Here is a 13910-nt window from a genome sequence, read left to right on the forward strand (position 1 = left end):
CCCTACTTTGGGCATTAAACACAGTGAACTGCTTTCTCAGTGGCTAGTGTAATCATGTGATGTGGATTAACCCCATACCAAATACCCAGCTTCTGTTGGTTAGGTAGGGTAGTTTATTGTTAGCTGTAATATGCATCAGCGGAATATGGGCTAGATACTTTGTTACCTGCTTTGGCTGTAATTGGTTAATTTATACATTTTGTAACTAATAGGTGAGCTGAGAAGTTTACGAAAACACAGACTGGAAATATTACTGTGTCGAGCACCCTGTGTCATAATAATGTTTTTTATTTTGTAAATCTTAAACTATTTGGGGTTTTAGAAGTAAGTTATATTAAAATACATCTATGGGCTTTCTGGTGGACCATGTGTGGATTGATGTATATTTTATGAATTTTTCTAACACATTCCTCATCATCTGCCAAGAAAGAGTTAGACACTTTGGCAGATATGTTCTGCTTGACATTCTTTGGTCCAGGACTTTCTTATGGAGTAGACAGGTGGCCTGTGTAACAGTGGTGGGTTCCCTTTGGGATCTGCTTTGTGGGGTGAAGCCACCCTTGTGGACTCCGGGAGACTGCACTCTAGGCATCTGGGGGTTGGAGTAGCCATGGCATCAACTTGTCTGCCAGCCCGTGCGAAGGGAAGCTATTGATTTTGTACGAGTGTAGTTCAGATCATGGAGCAAGCTGCTTTCCCCAGTTTTACCTTGTGTCAGAGGGGGTGTAGCTCACACAGCATGATACCTTCACTGGGATACCACTTGGCACCTTTGTGTTTGGATATGGGGGATCACTGAAAGAGACTCTGGGTACTATAAAAAGTTGTTAACTTAAAAATTTTTCCAGTACATTAAAAGAAAGTCATCCAGCTACCATCAGGTGTTTGAACACTACCCCTCCCCACAAAAGGAAGGCATATCCCAGAGTAAAGATCAGCCCTTTAATTAAATAAAGGTAGTTTTATAAATCATCAGTATGATAGTCTTGGCTTTTTAGTTTCTGTTTTTGTTGTGGATCACAACTCTGCTAGCACCTGTGGTTTGGCAGTTGCTGGATTCTTGCTGGTGTAAAGCACAGGGCTTGGAAAGTTCCCAGTGGCCTGAAAAATTTGCTGGGCTCTGCTGGCTCCCCACTTGTTCCTGGTCAGCTCTCAGGGCTTCCTGGTAGTCGGTAGTTGGAGGGGACTGAACTTAGCCAGCAGCTGAAGGAACAGCCCTGCCCTGGCTAGTACACACACCTGGGCTTCCAAGCTTGGTGTCTGGTGCTTAGAGGTAAAAGTTACAGCGTGGAGGCAACCTAACACAAAAAGCTAAAGAGTACTACATATGGAAAAAAGCATCCGCCCTGTGCTGAAAGTTTGCATGCTGTCTTCTACTTACCTGGATTGTTCAGACTTGGAGTTTCTTGGCTTCAGAGTATTAATAGTAGGGTTGTGTAGAGAATGGTGTCTTTCCCCGTTTTTTTTGATTTTTAAAAAATAATGGTTAAAATATACATAAAATAACACTCTTTTAACTGTCTTGAGTATACAATTAAGTACAGTGTTGTGCAGCCATCACCACTGTCTATTCCTGTAATTTTTTTTAATCTTCCCAAATACAAATTCTGTGCCCATTGTTTATTTTGTTTATTTATTCTTAGAGACTGGGTCTTGTTCTGTCACCCAGGCTGGAGTGCAGTTGATCATAGCTCACTGCAGCCTCCAACTCCTGGGCTCAAGCGATACTCCTGCCTCAGCCTCCATAGTTGCTGGGATCACAGGCATGAGCCACCACACCTCGTCCCTGTTGTTTAATAAGTTCCTCACTTCCACCTCTCCCTAGACCCTGAAAACTTAACCTCTGGTCTACTTTTGTCTATGAATTTGCTTATTCTAGATATCTCATAAGCAGAATCAGACAGAATTTGTTATTTTGTGACTGGCTTATTTCACTGAGCCTAATGTCTTCAAGGTTCATCCATGTTTTGTAGCATGTGTTAGAATTTTCTTCCTTTTTGTGGCTTAGTAGAATTCCATTGCATGGATATTCCACGTTTTGTTTATTCCATTCATCTGATAGACACTTGGGCTATTTCCATCTTTTGGCTTTTAAGAATAATGCCGCTATGAACATTGATTGATGTACATGTATTTGAGTCCTTGCTTTTAATTCTTTTGGGTATATACCTAGCAGTGGCATTGCTGGGTCATATGGTAATTCTGTGTTTAATTTTGAGTAACTGCCAAATGTTTCCATAGTGGCTACATCATTTTACATTTCCACTTTTTTTTTATATGTTCCTTTTGATCATAATTTTTTTTAACACAACGAAAGATGCTTTTATTTGTAAAACTTAAATGGTTTTTCTGTTCTGTGAAATCTTGGAAGTTTTCTCTTTTCTTGTTTCTGTCTTGGATTTAACGCAGCTGGGGCAGCAGCTCAGTCTCACCCTGTTTCGGTTGCAGCCCATATGAATGTTCATAAGCCTAAGAGTGCTGTCTTCTTGGGAATGGTTTCTTGGCAGGTGGATTCTAAGGAACACTGCTACGTCTTTCTGCCCTATGGAACACTTTAGTTTGAATGTCTCAAATAGAAACCAATATTAGTCTTGTGTCATATATAACTTTGTGTGGAATTATAAACCTGGCAGATCAAATATCTTTCACATTGTCCTAACGTGTAAACCCTTTATTTCTTCTCTTTTGCATTTAGTGAAGGAGAACGACCTACTCAGAATGAGAAGAGGAAGGAGAAAAACATAAAGAGAGGAGGCAATCGCTTTGAGCCATATGCCAATCCAACTAAAAGATACAGAGCCTTCATTACAAACATACCCTTTGATGTGAAATGGCAGTCACTTAAAGACCTGGTTAAAGAAAAAGGTAATGGTACTGGTGGTGGAGTAGGGTAAGAAGGTTGGTGTGTCATCTTCTCTGTGGCTAATTCCTTGGTTTTTTTTTTTTTTTTTTTTTTTTTTTTTGTCAGTGGAAGCTGTTCTGGGTAGAACGTGTGTTCTGTCCAGGCTTTAGAGTTAAGCCCTCTTATCCAACCCCACTTTTATTGTGGTCATGCCCCTGTGTGTCAGCAGGGTGGTCTGTATGGTCTCTTGGCCTACGGATGATTTTACTGGGTTAATATGGTTAATAAGGCTTTGATTAGGCCTGAGGGGAGCCTTTCTGGGTTAAGAAAATTTTTCAAGTTCTTCACCTTAGGTTTTTCCTTTCCTTTCTTTTCCTTTTTTCTTTTTTTTTAAGCTTTTGAAATCGGGCAGGAAGATTGTTTAAATTTTGTGGGTGTCTTCCTGGGATCAAAATTTGGTAGCTGGACCTGTGCTGCTCGCATTCCAAACTATAACATGTCAGCGTGTATTTAAACTGTTAGGCTCTCCTGCCCTCGTCCCCCCCTAGCCCCCCCCCCCCAGAGGGGGGGAATAGATTGGCAATTGGAGAGCTCAAAATATTAGGTATCTGCTTTGTAATGTGGTGCCTTAAGGTGCACATTGTTTACAGCCCAGGTGTCCAAATTCCAGCCTAGTGCAGGGGAAGCAACCAAGCTCTTCTGCCACCAGGAGGTCTGAGGAGGCTGCCCTCGTGGTCCTCTGCCTCACCTCTGTACACACTACATGTGTCCTCTTTCTTTCCATCTTTCCTCGTGTTCTGCTGTTGTCTGCCTTTCTTTCCTGACTCTTGGCCCTGCTGGTGGCACTTAGGACTCAAGAGATTGCTCAGCTCTGGTTTAGACAAAAATATTGATAGAGAACAATTTGTATAATGCCTTGAGGCCCGCCCCTCAACCCCCACACCTAGAATCAAATTACCCTTATTGGAGTCTTTGAAGGACTGAAAGGTATTGGTTTTCTGGAGCATTCATAATGAAAAGAGATGTGAGCTTGATTTGTCAAATGATTAACATTTCAGTGACAGAGATGCCCTGTGGATAGGCCATTTTGGTATGTGTACTGGTGCTCCCCGAATTGGGTTTTGAAATTATGAATGGCACTGCCATCATTGTCCCATCACTTACTTTGACCATGACATGCAAGAAGCACTAGGCACCGTGAACCTCTCTGTACAGTCATGTGTGCTGCTCCCCTGCGGTATTTCTCCAGATAACACAGATGGGAAAATGTTCTGGTGTGAGGTTTGTTTCCCTGCCTTGATCAGCCAAATCATTCCTGCCAATGCTCCTAGGGCAAGAGTGAAGTTTCTTCTTTTTGTCTGAAGGGCGTGTCATGTGGCATCCCAGATGCAGTGTTCTTGGTTTTTGGGACTGCTGCTTCAATACAAGCTTGGGGTTTCTGTACAGTACAGTTGGGTCTCATTCGAATTAGCCTTTGGAATAACCTCCAAATTTGTGTTCTCGTGATTTGGTTGAACCGCTGAATTGCTATTTCCATTGATAATAAGGTATAGTAGTTCCAAGAACCAGGAATGTGGCTTTGAAAATGCAATTGTTAGAATTTTGTAAGAGATTGCAGGCCAAATTATTTTTTTATTTTTAGGAGTGTGTGAACCAGTTTTGGGACATGATGGATAAAGTAGGTGACATTTTTACTGCTTTACCATTCAGTAATTCAGTTTGGGAAGCTTTAAAGCTGGTAGCAGCAGCAGCCATGACGTTTCTGGATGTAGAAGCAGTTCACCTCAATTTACTATTTTGCACTCTTACTAAGCGTGGAGCCAGCCTGGTGGTTTATTTGGATACTTCCAAACTGGTTCTCATATTCCCCTGGCATACTGCTACGAATGCCCAGGCTCAGCCCTTTCAGTGTATTTTTGGTGGTGTAATTTAGAATTACAGGTGTGCAGTAAATCAGTTTTTTTAATGAACCTTAAAATGTTCTTGTTTAGAGCTCCCCAGTACTGGTTAAATTAATTACTTTGCTGTTTAATTAAATTATTAGCAGTATTGGATTGTGGGTAAAGTGATTCATAAGAGATAATCATTTTATGGTAATACTTACATTCAGTATGTGAAGTCTAAAGAAATTTACTGAGTTTACATGCATATGATTCCTTAGGAAATGTTGTTATTTTCATTATGAGGTTTTAAAAATACATTTTTATTCCTGACTGGATGTAGAAAAAATATGTTTAAATGTTTATTTTAAATCTGAAATATTTACTTGAAATCTGTTGCCAATAAATTTTAAGTTTTTTGAAGACTTACTGCACAGGACAAAATGGCAGAGAGAGGCACTCCTACCCTAAAGGCATTAGTGTTAAAATCATCCCAAACCACAGAGATTTGGGATGTCATGATCTCTTTATTAGTCTGCATTTTAAGAATCCACGCCTGATGAAATCATAGTTCAGGAAACCAGTGGAACAAGAACTGAACTTAATTGTCAACTTAAATTTTCTGTCATTGTAGCAGTGTCTAATTGCAGCCTCTCAGAACTAATGTAGCTAGCCTTGACATGGCAAGGGGGGACTTTTCTAAAGGTACTTATGTGTGAGACTGTCTCACACACCCTCCCTAATTCCTGATCTTCCCGTCTTTGACACCAGGTGTATGTCCTCCGTCTTTAATTTTAGCGTTTAGCAGCATTCTCGGAGATCCTATTAATAATCCATTTATTACCTGAACCGGTCACTTAGGCCTTTGGAAGTGACTTACCAGTCCACAGCTATTCTGATAGGTCGTGGGATACATATCTTAAAGTGATTGACCATAAGGACTGGGCAGGAAAAGTGAAGATTTCTGTGAGCATTAGCCTGAGCAACATAGTGAGACCTTGTTTCTACAAAAAATACAAAAATATAGCTGGGCGTGGTGATGCACGGCCTGTGGTCCCAGCAACTCAGGAGGCTGGGGCAGGAGGATCACTTGACTTTGAAGCTGCAGTGAGCTCTAGCCCTGGCAACAGAGCAAGACACTATCTTAAACAAACCCAAAAAATTGCTGTGAGCAAAAAGTGATCTTAGGCATTTTAAACTTACGTAGCATTGTGCTGCATTAGTTTGAGACCCTAAAATGCCATGTGGATGAAGAAAGCTTGTCGCTGGGCTGCTGCTTCTCCCGGCCTAACCTGGGGACTGGCAGCATGGGGTCGGGTAGCCACAACCAAGGCAGGACTGTGCTGCCCCAGCAGTGAGTAAACACGGAGCCCAGTTTCAGGAAGAAAGGAAGGTCAGTGATGTAGTTTACTCAAATTGATCCGGAGTTTAGCAGCAGTCAGTTTAACTTGTGTAAGCAAAGATTTCTTTAAGTACTTAATCTTTCTGTTATTATTTAATGCGTCACTTTAAGTAAATTTCAAATTCTAGCTGACAGGAAACTGAGGCCCAGAGGGCAAATGTAGTCCAATAGAAAGCCTTCTTTGGCTCTTGGACATAATTTTGCATTGTGGGTCTGTGAGGCAGAACTATTTAAATAAAATCCCTACCCAGTCTATTGGGTCCCTCATATTTTCCTTTGTTGTAATTTCAGCCTGCATTTTAGAAAGGCCTGTTTTGCTAAAGCATTCACATGTGTGAATGCAGAAGTGCAGCCTGTCCGGTTTGCTCTGGTCTTAGGTCTAGTTAAAGAGGTAGTGCTCTTCTGCTCTTGCCATGGGGTTAAGAACAAGTGTGGGCTCAGTCTTTTTCTAATTTGTCCATAAGTCAAGCAGTCCTGTAGAATAATGATTTTGGCATGTTTCAAGTTGTCTTTGTATTAAAGAATGTGCATACATTCTGTGCACCCCTCCATTAGACTGGCTGCCTGAGAACTATTGTGAGGTGAATAATGTTTAGCTGACAACATAGCTGACTTTCAAGCTCCTCTTCCTTTTTAAAAAGTTACAGGCCTCGTCACATATGAATTCTCTTCAGTGAAGCTTCGGTCTCTGTATTCCCTCTACTTTTTTGTCCATTTCAGACTTGAGCAGTTAATGGGAGCACAAAAACACTCATTCTGGTAAAAGTTTGTGCAGGTGTGTAAAATCAGAATAACTCTATGGGGGACTATCTGAGTTCTTTTTTGGATTGCTGGTCTACCTTTCCTATGATGCATTTTATTCTTAAGGCCAATATTTTTAGTAATCCACTTAAATGTTGGTTAAAATGATTTCTTGGAACATTTTAAATAGAGGTAAATAACACTTGGCGTTAAGTTTTTCAAAGAATTAATGTTTTCATTTTGATGTTTAAAAAACTGCGATAGAATTTGTGTTAGCAGCCTACAATTGGCAGTCCATAAGTTCCACTCATGTTCAGGAAGGAAGCGGAGCAACAGTATTTTTCATTCATAACTGCTGCTACTGCGGGGCTGTTGCCTCTGCCTCCGGGTCCTAACCTGCTCTGGATGGTCTGCTCTTGTACACTTCATTTCGTGGAATGTGACCAGACTGTGATTACGTGGCATATTTTGCCTTCACATTCTTGTCGATAGTTGTACTGACTACATGAAACAAGTGTTCAATATTGTGGAATAAAAAGAGAGGTGGTCTTTTAAAGGCTTCATAATTATTTTCCTGTAGGGAAATATGAATTAGCAACTATTGCAGATCCCATAACACTGATTTGATGAAGTCTCTCAGGGTAGAGATGGGAATTTTATGAGTTTGTGAGGAGCATTGTCATTACTGGTGACCTCTGGGACAGCACTGCTCATGCTGGTGCCACAGAGGACTGTTAAACAACTATACCATTTGACAGGGGAAAGAAACGAGGAACATTTTAAGCAAATTTCTAGTGTAAAGGATTGAAGTCAGGTGTGTGCCATTACTAGAATGTTATGTGGGAAAAGTCCCGATTTTTAAACCTCTCTATTAAAATGGTTATGCCCATGGGAAAAAGTATAGTTTGGAATTGCTTGGTTTTTGGGTTGCAGTAACAGCTTTTTGATTAAAGTGTCTTTATGGACACGCCCTGGAAACTTCACATGGGACAGTATTTAAATTTTGATAATATGGCTACAGCTGTCTTGAGTTAGATTTTGTGATTCTTTTATTTTTTAAGGGTTATTAGGTGGTAGTCACAGCTGGTAGGAAATAAACTCAGGGTCTCTTCACTGTTTGGACACTACACGGCATTTTCATCAAAGTGGAGACAAGGGCTGCTGGTCCTGGAATGGCTGCTGCTGTTGAAGCAAATGGCTTTTAACTGGGCTTCAGGAAGGGCCCCTACTGCTTGGAGCTGCCTTACTCTTGTAAGGGTGAAATAAAGCTAATTTGTACAACTGTCCCTTGGCTGTGATCAGTTTTCAGTTTGCTGTATACGAGTACATACTCCAAAAGTTCAACTGTACTAGTCCCTCCTAGTTCCTGTGCACTGATTCTCTCCCTTCCTGTTTTGTGCAAAGTGCCAGTTTGCTTTTGTAACATTTCAGGAAAGGACAAGGAAGGTGAGGCTGTAGACTTAAACTTTGAACGCTTGGCCTTCTTGCCTTCAACCTCTGTACAAAACCATTAATAAACATGTCCTTCAAATTGTTAATTTTATTTGTGAAGTAATCTTACCTTATTTTTGATTTCAATTTTTCCTTGCTATATTAATTGAAAATCCTCATAATAATTTTAATGTCCTTTGAACAAAGGAGTTGGAATAGGCAGGACTTGTGGAGGCCATTAAGTGTGTTATTTTTACCCTTTTACTGCTAAACCAAACTTGAAAAGTGAATTGGAGAAGGATTTAACATCATAAAAACAATCTTTCAAGGGAAAAAAGCTATTCCTGATTAACAAAAGCCCTGTGTTGAGCCTGCTTAGAGATAGTTTCCTCCAAGTCAAAGCTTTACATTTCTGCTTTGTGTGTGTGCCATCTTCAAGTTCAGCAGCCATTTTGGTGGTTGTCTTGATGGATTCTAACATCTGGTCATGGTGGTCATGAATTGGCAATCCAAACCTTGAGGAAAATCTGCAAAAACTTTTGAAATGCTTTGTTTTTTTCCCCCTTTGTGTAGGTTAGAATCATGTGAGTCTGTTTAACTGTTTAGATGCAAAAACTGAGCCCTAAATTTGAATTTGTGTCCTTTTATGGGGAGGTTTGGAAAGCAGCAAGAATAAAGCCTGGCTTAATTCACTGAAGAGAATCCAGATGCTGCTCTGGTTTTGTGATCTTATATTCAAACATTCTGCTTCTAACATTCGTGGAGCCCAGTGCTGTGTGCAGGACCAGTTACAGAATTTGTGGGGCTCAGTGCAAAATGAAAACAGGGGGCCTCTTGTTAAAACTTAAGATATTTTACTACGACAATAACAGTGTTAAAACCAAGCTTGGGGCCCTCCTAAGCATGGGGCTCTGTGCGATTGCACAGGTTGCACACTCGTAAAGTTGGCCCTGTGGCCGTGTGTATGTGCCTTTGAGCTTATATGTACACACAGAGGCTTTCTTGTATTTATAGCATGTGAGCTGAGTGCAGTGGCTTTACAGCCTGTGTGCTCTGTAGCTACTTTGACTAGCAAGAGTGTATGTGTAAAACTGTTTTCCTCCCTTCCCCAAAAAAGTGAATCCTGTAGACTTCTTTCCTGTAGATTTGGATTGCCTCTAGTCATGAATGAGTCTTCTAGACGGAAATTGATATGGAAATCTGTGGAAATAGCTTGTTTGTGGTGGGAGGAAAATCAAGGACATATTGTTAACGTGTTTCGCCTACTTTTACTGCACACCTGTAATGCCTAGTGTGGTGGTTTAGAGAATATGGAGTGTTTCTGGGCTTTCTTATAAGGCAGAGGCTCCATACAAGGTTGCTGATGATTGTTCTAAATTCCCATTGTTTTCTTGGCTTTTCTCCCTTGGTTTATGTGTCGTCTGGAAACTGATTTGTAGTTGGTGAGGTAACATACGTGGAGCTCTTAATGGACGCTGAAGGAAAGTCAAGGGTAAGTGTCTGAGAGAATTTCTTCTGTGGATTTACTACATGAAAAATGTAACTGTATGGTGGCGTGGAATCGAATGAAATCAGGAAGGCAGTGAGTGCTCATGTTACAGTAGCTATGTTTGATTTCGCCAAACATTCGAGTGGGGTGGGAGGGGATTTGCAAATGGGAGTCCCGCTTTTCCAAATGGCTGGCCAAAGAGCTTTTTGGTATTCTGTTTGGATGCCCAATTTGGATAACTGGGGACCAACAGCAGCATTGTCTCTTTGTTAACAGAGGAATTGGCTGTGTGTGAATTATGCATGGAATTTTAGCGGTGGTATAATTTAATGTAAAACGTGTGTTCTTGTCTAGAAAATGTTACTCTTGGTTGTTTGCTGAATTTGAAAGTTGTGTGAACCAAAGATTCTGAAAAGTTGCCTTTGTGCCAGTAAATTGTAAACCAAATACTAAAAACCTGACCGTTCAAAATTGACCTAGTTTAAAGAGAACATAAACTATTTTCTGTCGTGCAATAGAATGGCTTAGAATAATCAACAGGATGAGCTTAATTTATGGAAGGGATGGATTTAGGAGAAGTATGCTAAGGAATTGATTGAGTACAGAGGGAAGCAGATCTAAAGTTTGTGTGATTTCTTGGAGAACCTGAATTTAGGTCTGCTTATTATAACTTCAGCAACCACAGTGCAATGCTGGTAATGTGTAGGGAAAAAAGGGATATTAAGGAGCCCAGCTTTAATAAGGAAGGCTAGGCGAGGTGCTTCTGTCAGCTTCCCCATATAAGGGTTAATTTAAAACAAACTAACTTTGTTACATAAATCATAATTGGTTTATAACTGTCATTGATATTTACTGGTTTTTTTTTTTTTCTTTTCTTTTTCCTCTTTCTTTGCTCTTCTGACTGGTCTGTGGCTTCTCTCAAAGGGATGTGCGTAAGTATTGTCTAGTTACTTACTGGCATTTGAACCTTCCAACTTGTAGGACTGGTTTCACTCATTTCCTTTTGACTCTTTATAGCGTTGTTGAATTCAAGATGGAAGAGAGCATGAAAAAAGCCGCAGAAGTCCTAAACAAGCATAGTCTGAGTGGAAGACCACTGAAAGTCAAAGAAGTAAGCTCTCGATTAACGCTGTGGGTACCATGTGTGGTTGTTGAGAGTTAGGGAAAGACAGTAATGGTCCTTGACTGCACTGTGCAGAGCAGCCCGCCCTGTTCCTAATGAGCAGGGCTGGTCACAGCCTTCAGCAGCCACTCCTGCAAGAACTTTGGAGTGGAGACTGAGCAGGGTGACTGCTGACTGTCCTCTGTGATTTGTCTGAGGCTTTGTTGTCTTGGGGACACTCAAACTGATCCCATGGTTTTTTTAATTGGGTTTGTGCAATTAAAGGACTTTGCACCTACAGTTTTACCCGGTCTGAACCCTATTCTTGGCCCACCTTTTTTCTTTTTTTAAGGTGAGTTTGTCATTACTCAAATTCTCTTTCCTGTCCGATCCAAATCAAATATCTTTCCTTCTCTTCCCGGAGCAAGAGGGTTTTGTTGTTGTTGATTACATTGATTAAATCCCTTCTTGACTTCTTACCTCCTTTTGGCGAGGAAGATCAGTATTTTCAAAGGTCAGAAAGGAGAGTGTGGTAGGGTTTAAGGTGTCTTACGTGTCCATGGTGTCTCTTTTAGTGCTGATGGTGGTAAATGACAGGACAAAGTTCAAGAAGAGTCAATACCAGAGCTTCACAGACCTGCCCAGATGTTGTCACACTGTCCAGACTTTATACATAGGAGTCAAACACCTGAAGGACTTGGAGGATGGGGGTATCTGGGTGATCTAGAACTGTTTTAAACTGTTGGAAAAATCATTAATGGGGTTTGCAGAAATTACAAAACCCCATTGAATTAATAATCATGTCACCCTCCCCTTCTCCCTTTTCTTTTTTACTTAGTTCAATTGAGAGCTGTGGTTTCAGGACCAGATTTCATGCCCTTTCTCCCTTTCTTGTTCCTTTAGCTGGACTCTTCCTAGGCTGGTGGTTTAGTTCATTTGACTGTCTTGTTAATAGATTTGAGAGCTGCTTCCAAACAACATTTTAATCTCCAGTTTTGAGAATATCATGTATTGTGCAGGCATGGTTTTAGTTGTCACTGGGTCGGTTAAATGTAACGCTTTTATGCTTGTTTTAGGATCCTGATGGTGAACATGCCAGGAGAGCAATGCAAAAGGTGATGGCTACGACTGGTGGGATGGGTATGGGACCAGGTGGCCCAGGAATGATTAATATCCCACCCAGTATCCTAAATAACCCTAACATCCCAAATGAGATTATCCATGCATTACAGGCTGGAAGACTTGGAAGCACAGTATTTGTAGCAAATGTAAGTAAATGGAACCATTATCTAAAGTAGAAAATCAGAACTTTATGAAGCGACCTTGTCAATATTATAAAAGTAATTCCAACATTTGCAAGGAAAAATTTAATGTTTGTTATGTTGTCTTCTTGATTTAAAAATCAGCCTTGGGGTTGGCTTTGTTCATGAAAGACCACTGCATTCCTGAGTCAAAACTTGAACGTGGTCCCATTGGGCTGCGTTTACTGAGGTTTGCAGGTGTTTACAAAAGCGGTAACGGGATCTGCATTCTCTGTGGATTTGTTTTGTGCTTCAGGTGCCAGGTAAAAGTGTATTAGCAGAGGCATGCCCTGACACTTTCCTTCTCTTGTGTCTGGGGTAATGGTGATGCCTTCACCATTTGCAGAGGGAAATATTTCTAGAAGAAAGGGGAAGGGGGGTGCAAAGGTAAACCTTATTTAGCAGGGGAACAATTTTTTTTTAATGTTCAGAAAATAACTATTAATTTGAAATGTTTGAGGTGACTTAAGCTTGTTCCTTCTGAGAAAAGAGACAGTAAATAGCACAGTTAAGGCCAGGCTTTATGATCCAATTTGAAAAATTCTGCAGCTGATTAGTTTTTGTTACATTATTTCCTAATGCTTGTTTCCAACCAAAGCATGTCTCATTTGTGTAGTAAAAATGTTATAAGTTTTTTAAAAGATGTTTACACTGAGGTTTTTACTTCTCTCTCAATTAGCTGGATTATAAAGTTGGCTGGAAGAAACTGAAGGAAGTATTTAGTATGGCTGGTGTGGTGGTCCGGGCAGACATTCTTGAGGATAAAGATGGAAAAAGTCGTGGAATAGGCACTGTTACTTTTGAACAGTCCATTGAAGCTGTGCAAGCTATATGTATCCTTTTGCAGGGATTCAACTCATGGGGAACAGTCTGACCTAAATTGCTGTTTTAGTAATACAGGATTGTGTGAGGAAGAGGTAACTTTATGTATTGATGTTTTTTGTGTGACTAGAGGGAATGCATTACTGTGAAATTTGAAAGTTCTCTGGGGTAGAATTGATTCCATACAGTGTGGATAGAAGCACCTGCCAAGTGATCTTTTCCACTGTTTTCAGAGGAGTCTGAGTTCAAAGGGGGGAACTCCAAAAAATGCACCACTAGAGAGAAATTGAGTTGCTCCTTCTGTCTGTCTTCCCTTTCCCTTTCCCTTTCCTTCTACTTAGAGGCAGTCTCACTCTGTCACCCAGGCTGGAGTGCAGTGGCATCATCATAGCTCACTGCATCCTCAAACTCCTGGGCTCCAGGGATCCTCTTGCCTCAGCCTTCTGAGTAGCTGGGACTACAAGTGCACATCATTACACTTGGCTAATTTTTACATTTTTTGTAAAGATGGGGTCTTGCTAAGTTGCTCAGGGCTGTTCTTAAACTTCTGGCCTCAAGCGATCCTCCCACCTCAGCCTCCCAAAGCACTGGGATTACAGGTGTGAGCCATGCACCTGGCCTGTTATTTCGTACACAGTAAGTCCTTACAGGGTCCTCTCTGTGAGTAGACATCATTTTTGGAAGAGGCACTTCCTCCTGGCCTTAGGCTTACCCTGGAGTTACATCTTTTTTAATCACATGGAAAGTACCACACATGAACGAACACAGTCATTCAACTAAGGCAAGACTGCCACTGAGTCTCTTACCCAGAAAATGTCCTTCAGAGAACGGTAGGACACTTGGCCCATTGGCCACATACAGAAGACTGCAATGCCACTGTTCAAGAGGCTGGGTTGGTGA

At 40.9% G+C, this 13910-nt stretch overlaps 1 protein-coding gene across 9 annotated transcripts in view; it reads left to right on the forward strand.

The window, feature by feature from the left end:
- The window catches only part of HNRNPM (heterogeneous nuclear ribonucleoprotein M), a 39812-nt gene that overhangs the window by 7867 nt on the left and 18035 nt on the right, over positions 1–13910 (forward strand). For 6 of the 9 annotated variants that reach the window (XM_045548027.1, XM_045548056.1, XM_045548072.1 and 3 more), the window contains exons 2-7: positions 2696–2865; positions 9736–9788; positions 10710–10717; positions 10803–10896; positions 11964–12155; positions 12868–13021. In XM_045548027.1, coding sequence (XP_045403983.1) covers positions 2696–2865; positions 9736–9788; positions 10710–10717; positions 10803–10896; positions 11964–12155; positions 12868–13021 — 671 coding nt within the window. Of the gene's footprint in view, positions 1–2695; positions 2866–9735; positions 9789–10709; positions 10718–10802; positions 10897–11963; positions 12156–12867; positions 13022–13910 lie in introns of those variants that run through there. The other 3 variants (XM_045548036.1, XM_045548079.1, XM_045548097.1) reach the window with 2 other exon arrangements.

This window comes from Lemur catta, chromosome 1 (genome assembly GCF_020740605.2).
Source record: "Lemur catta isolate mLemCat1 chromosome 1, mLemCat1.pri, whole genome shotgun sequence".
Lineage (NCBI taxonomy): Eukaryota > Metazoa > Chordata > Mammalia > Primates > Lemuridae > Lemur > Lemur catta.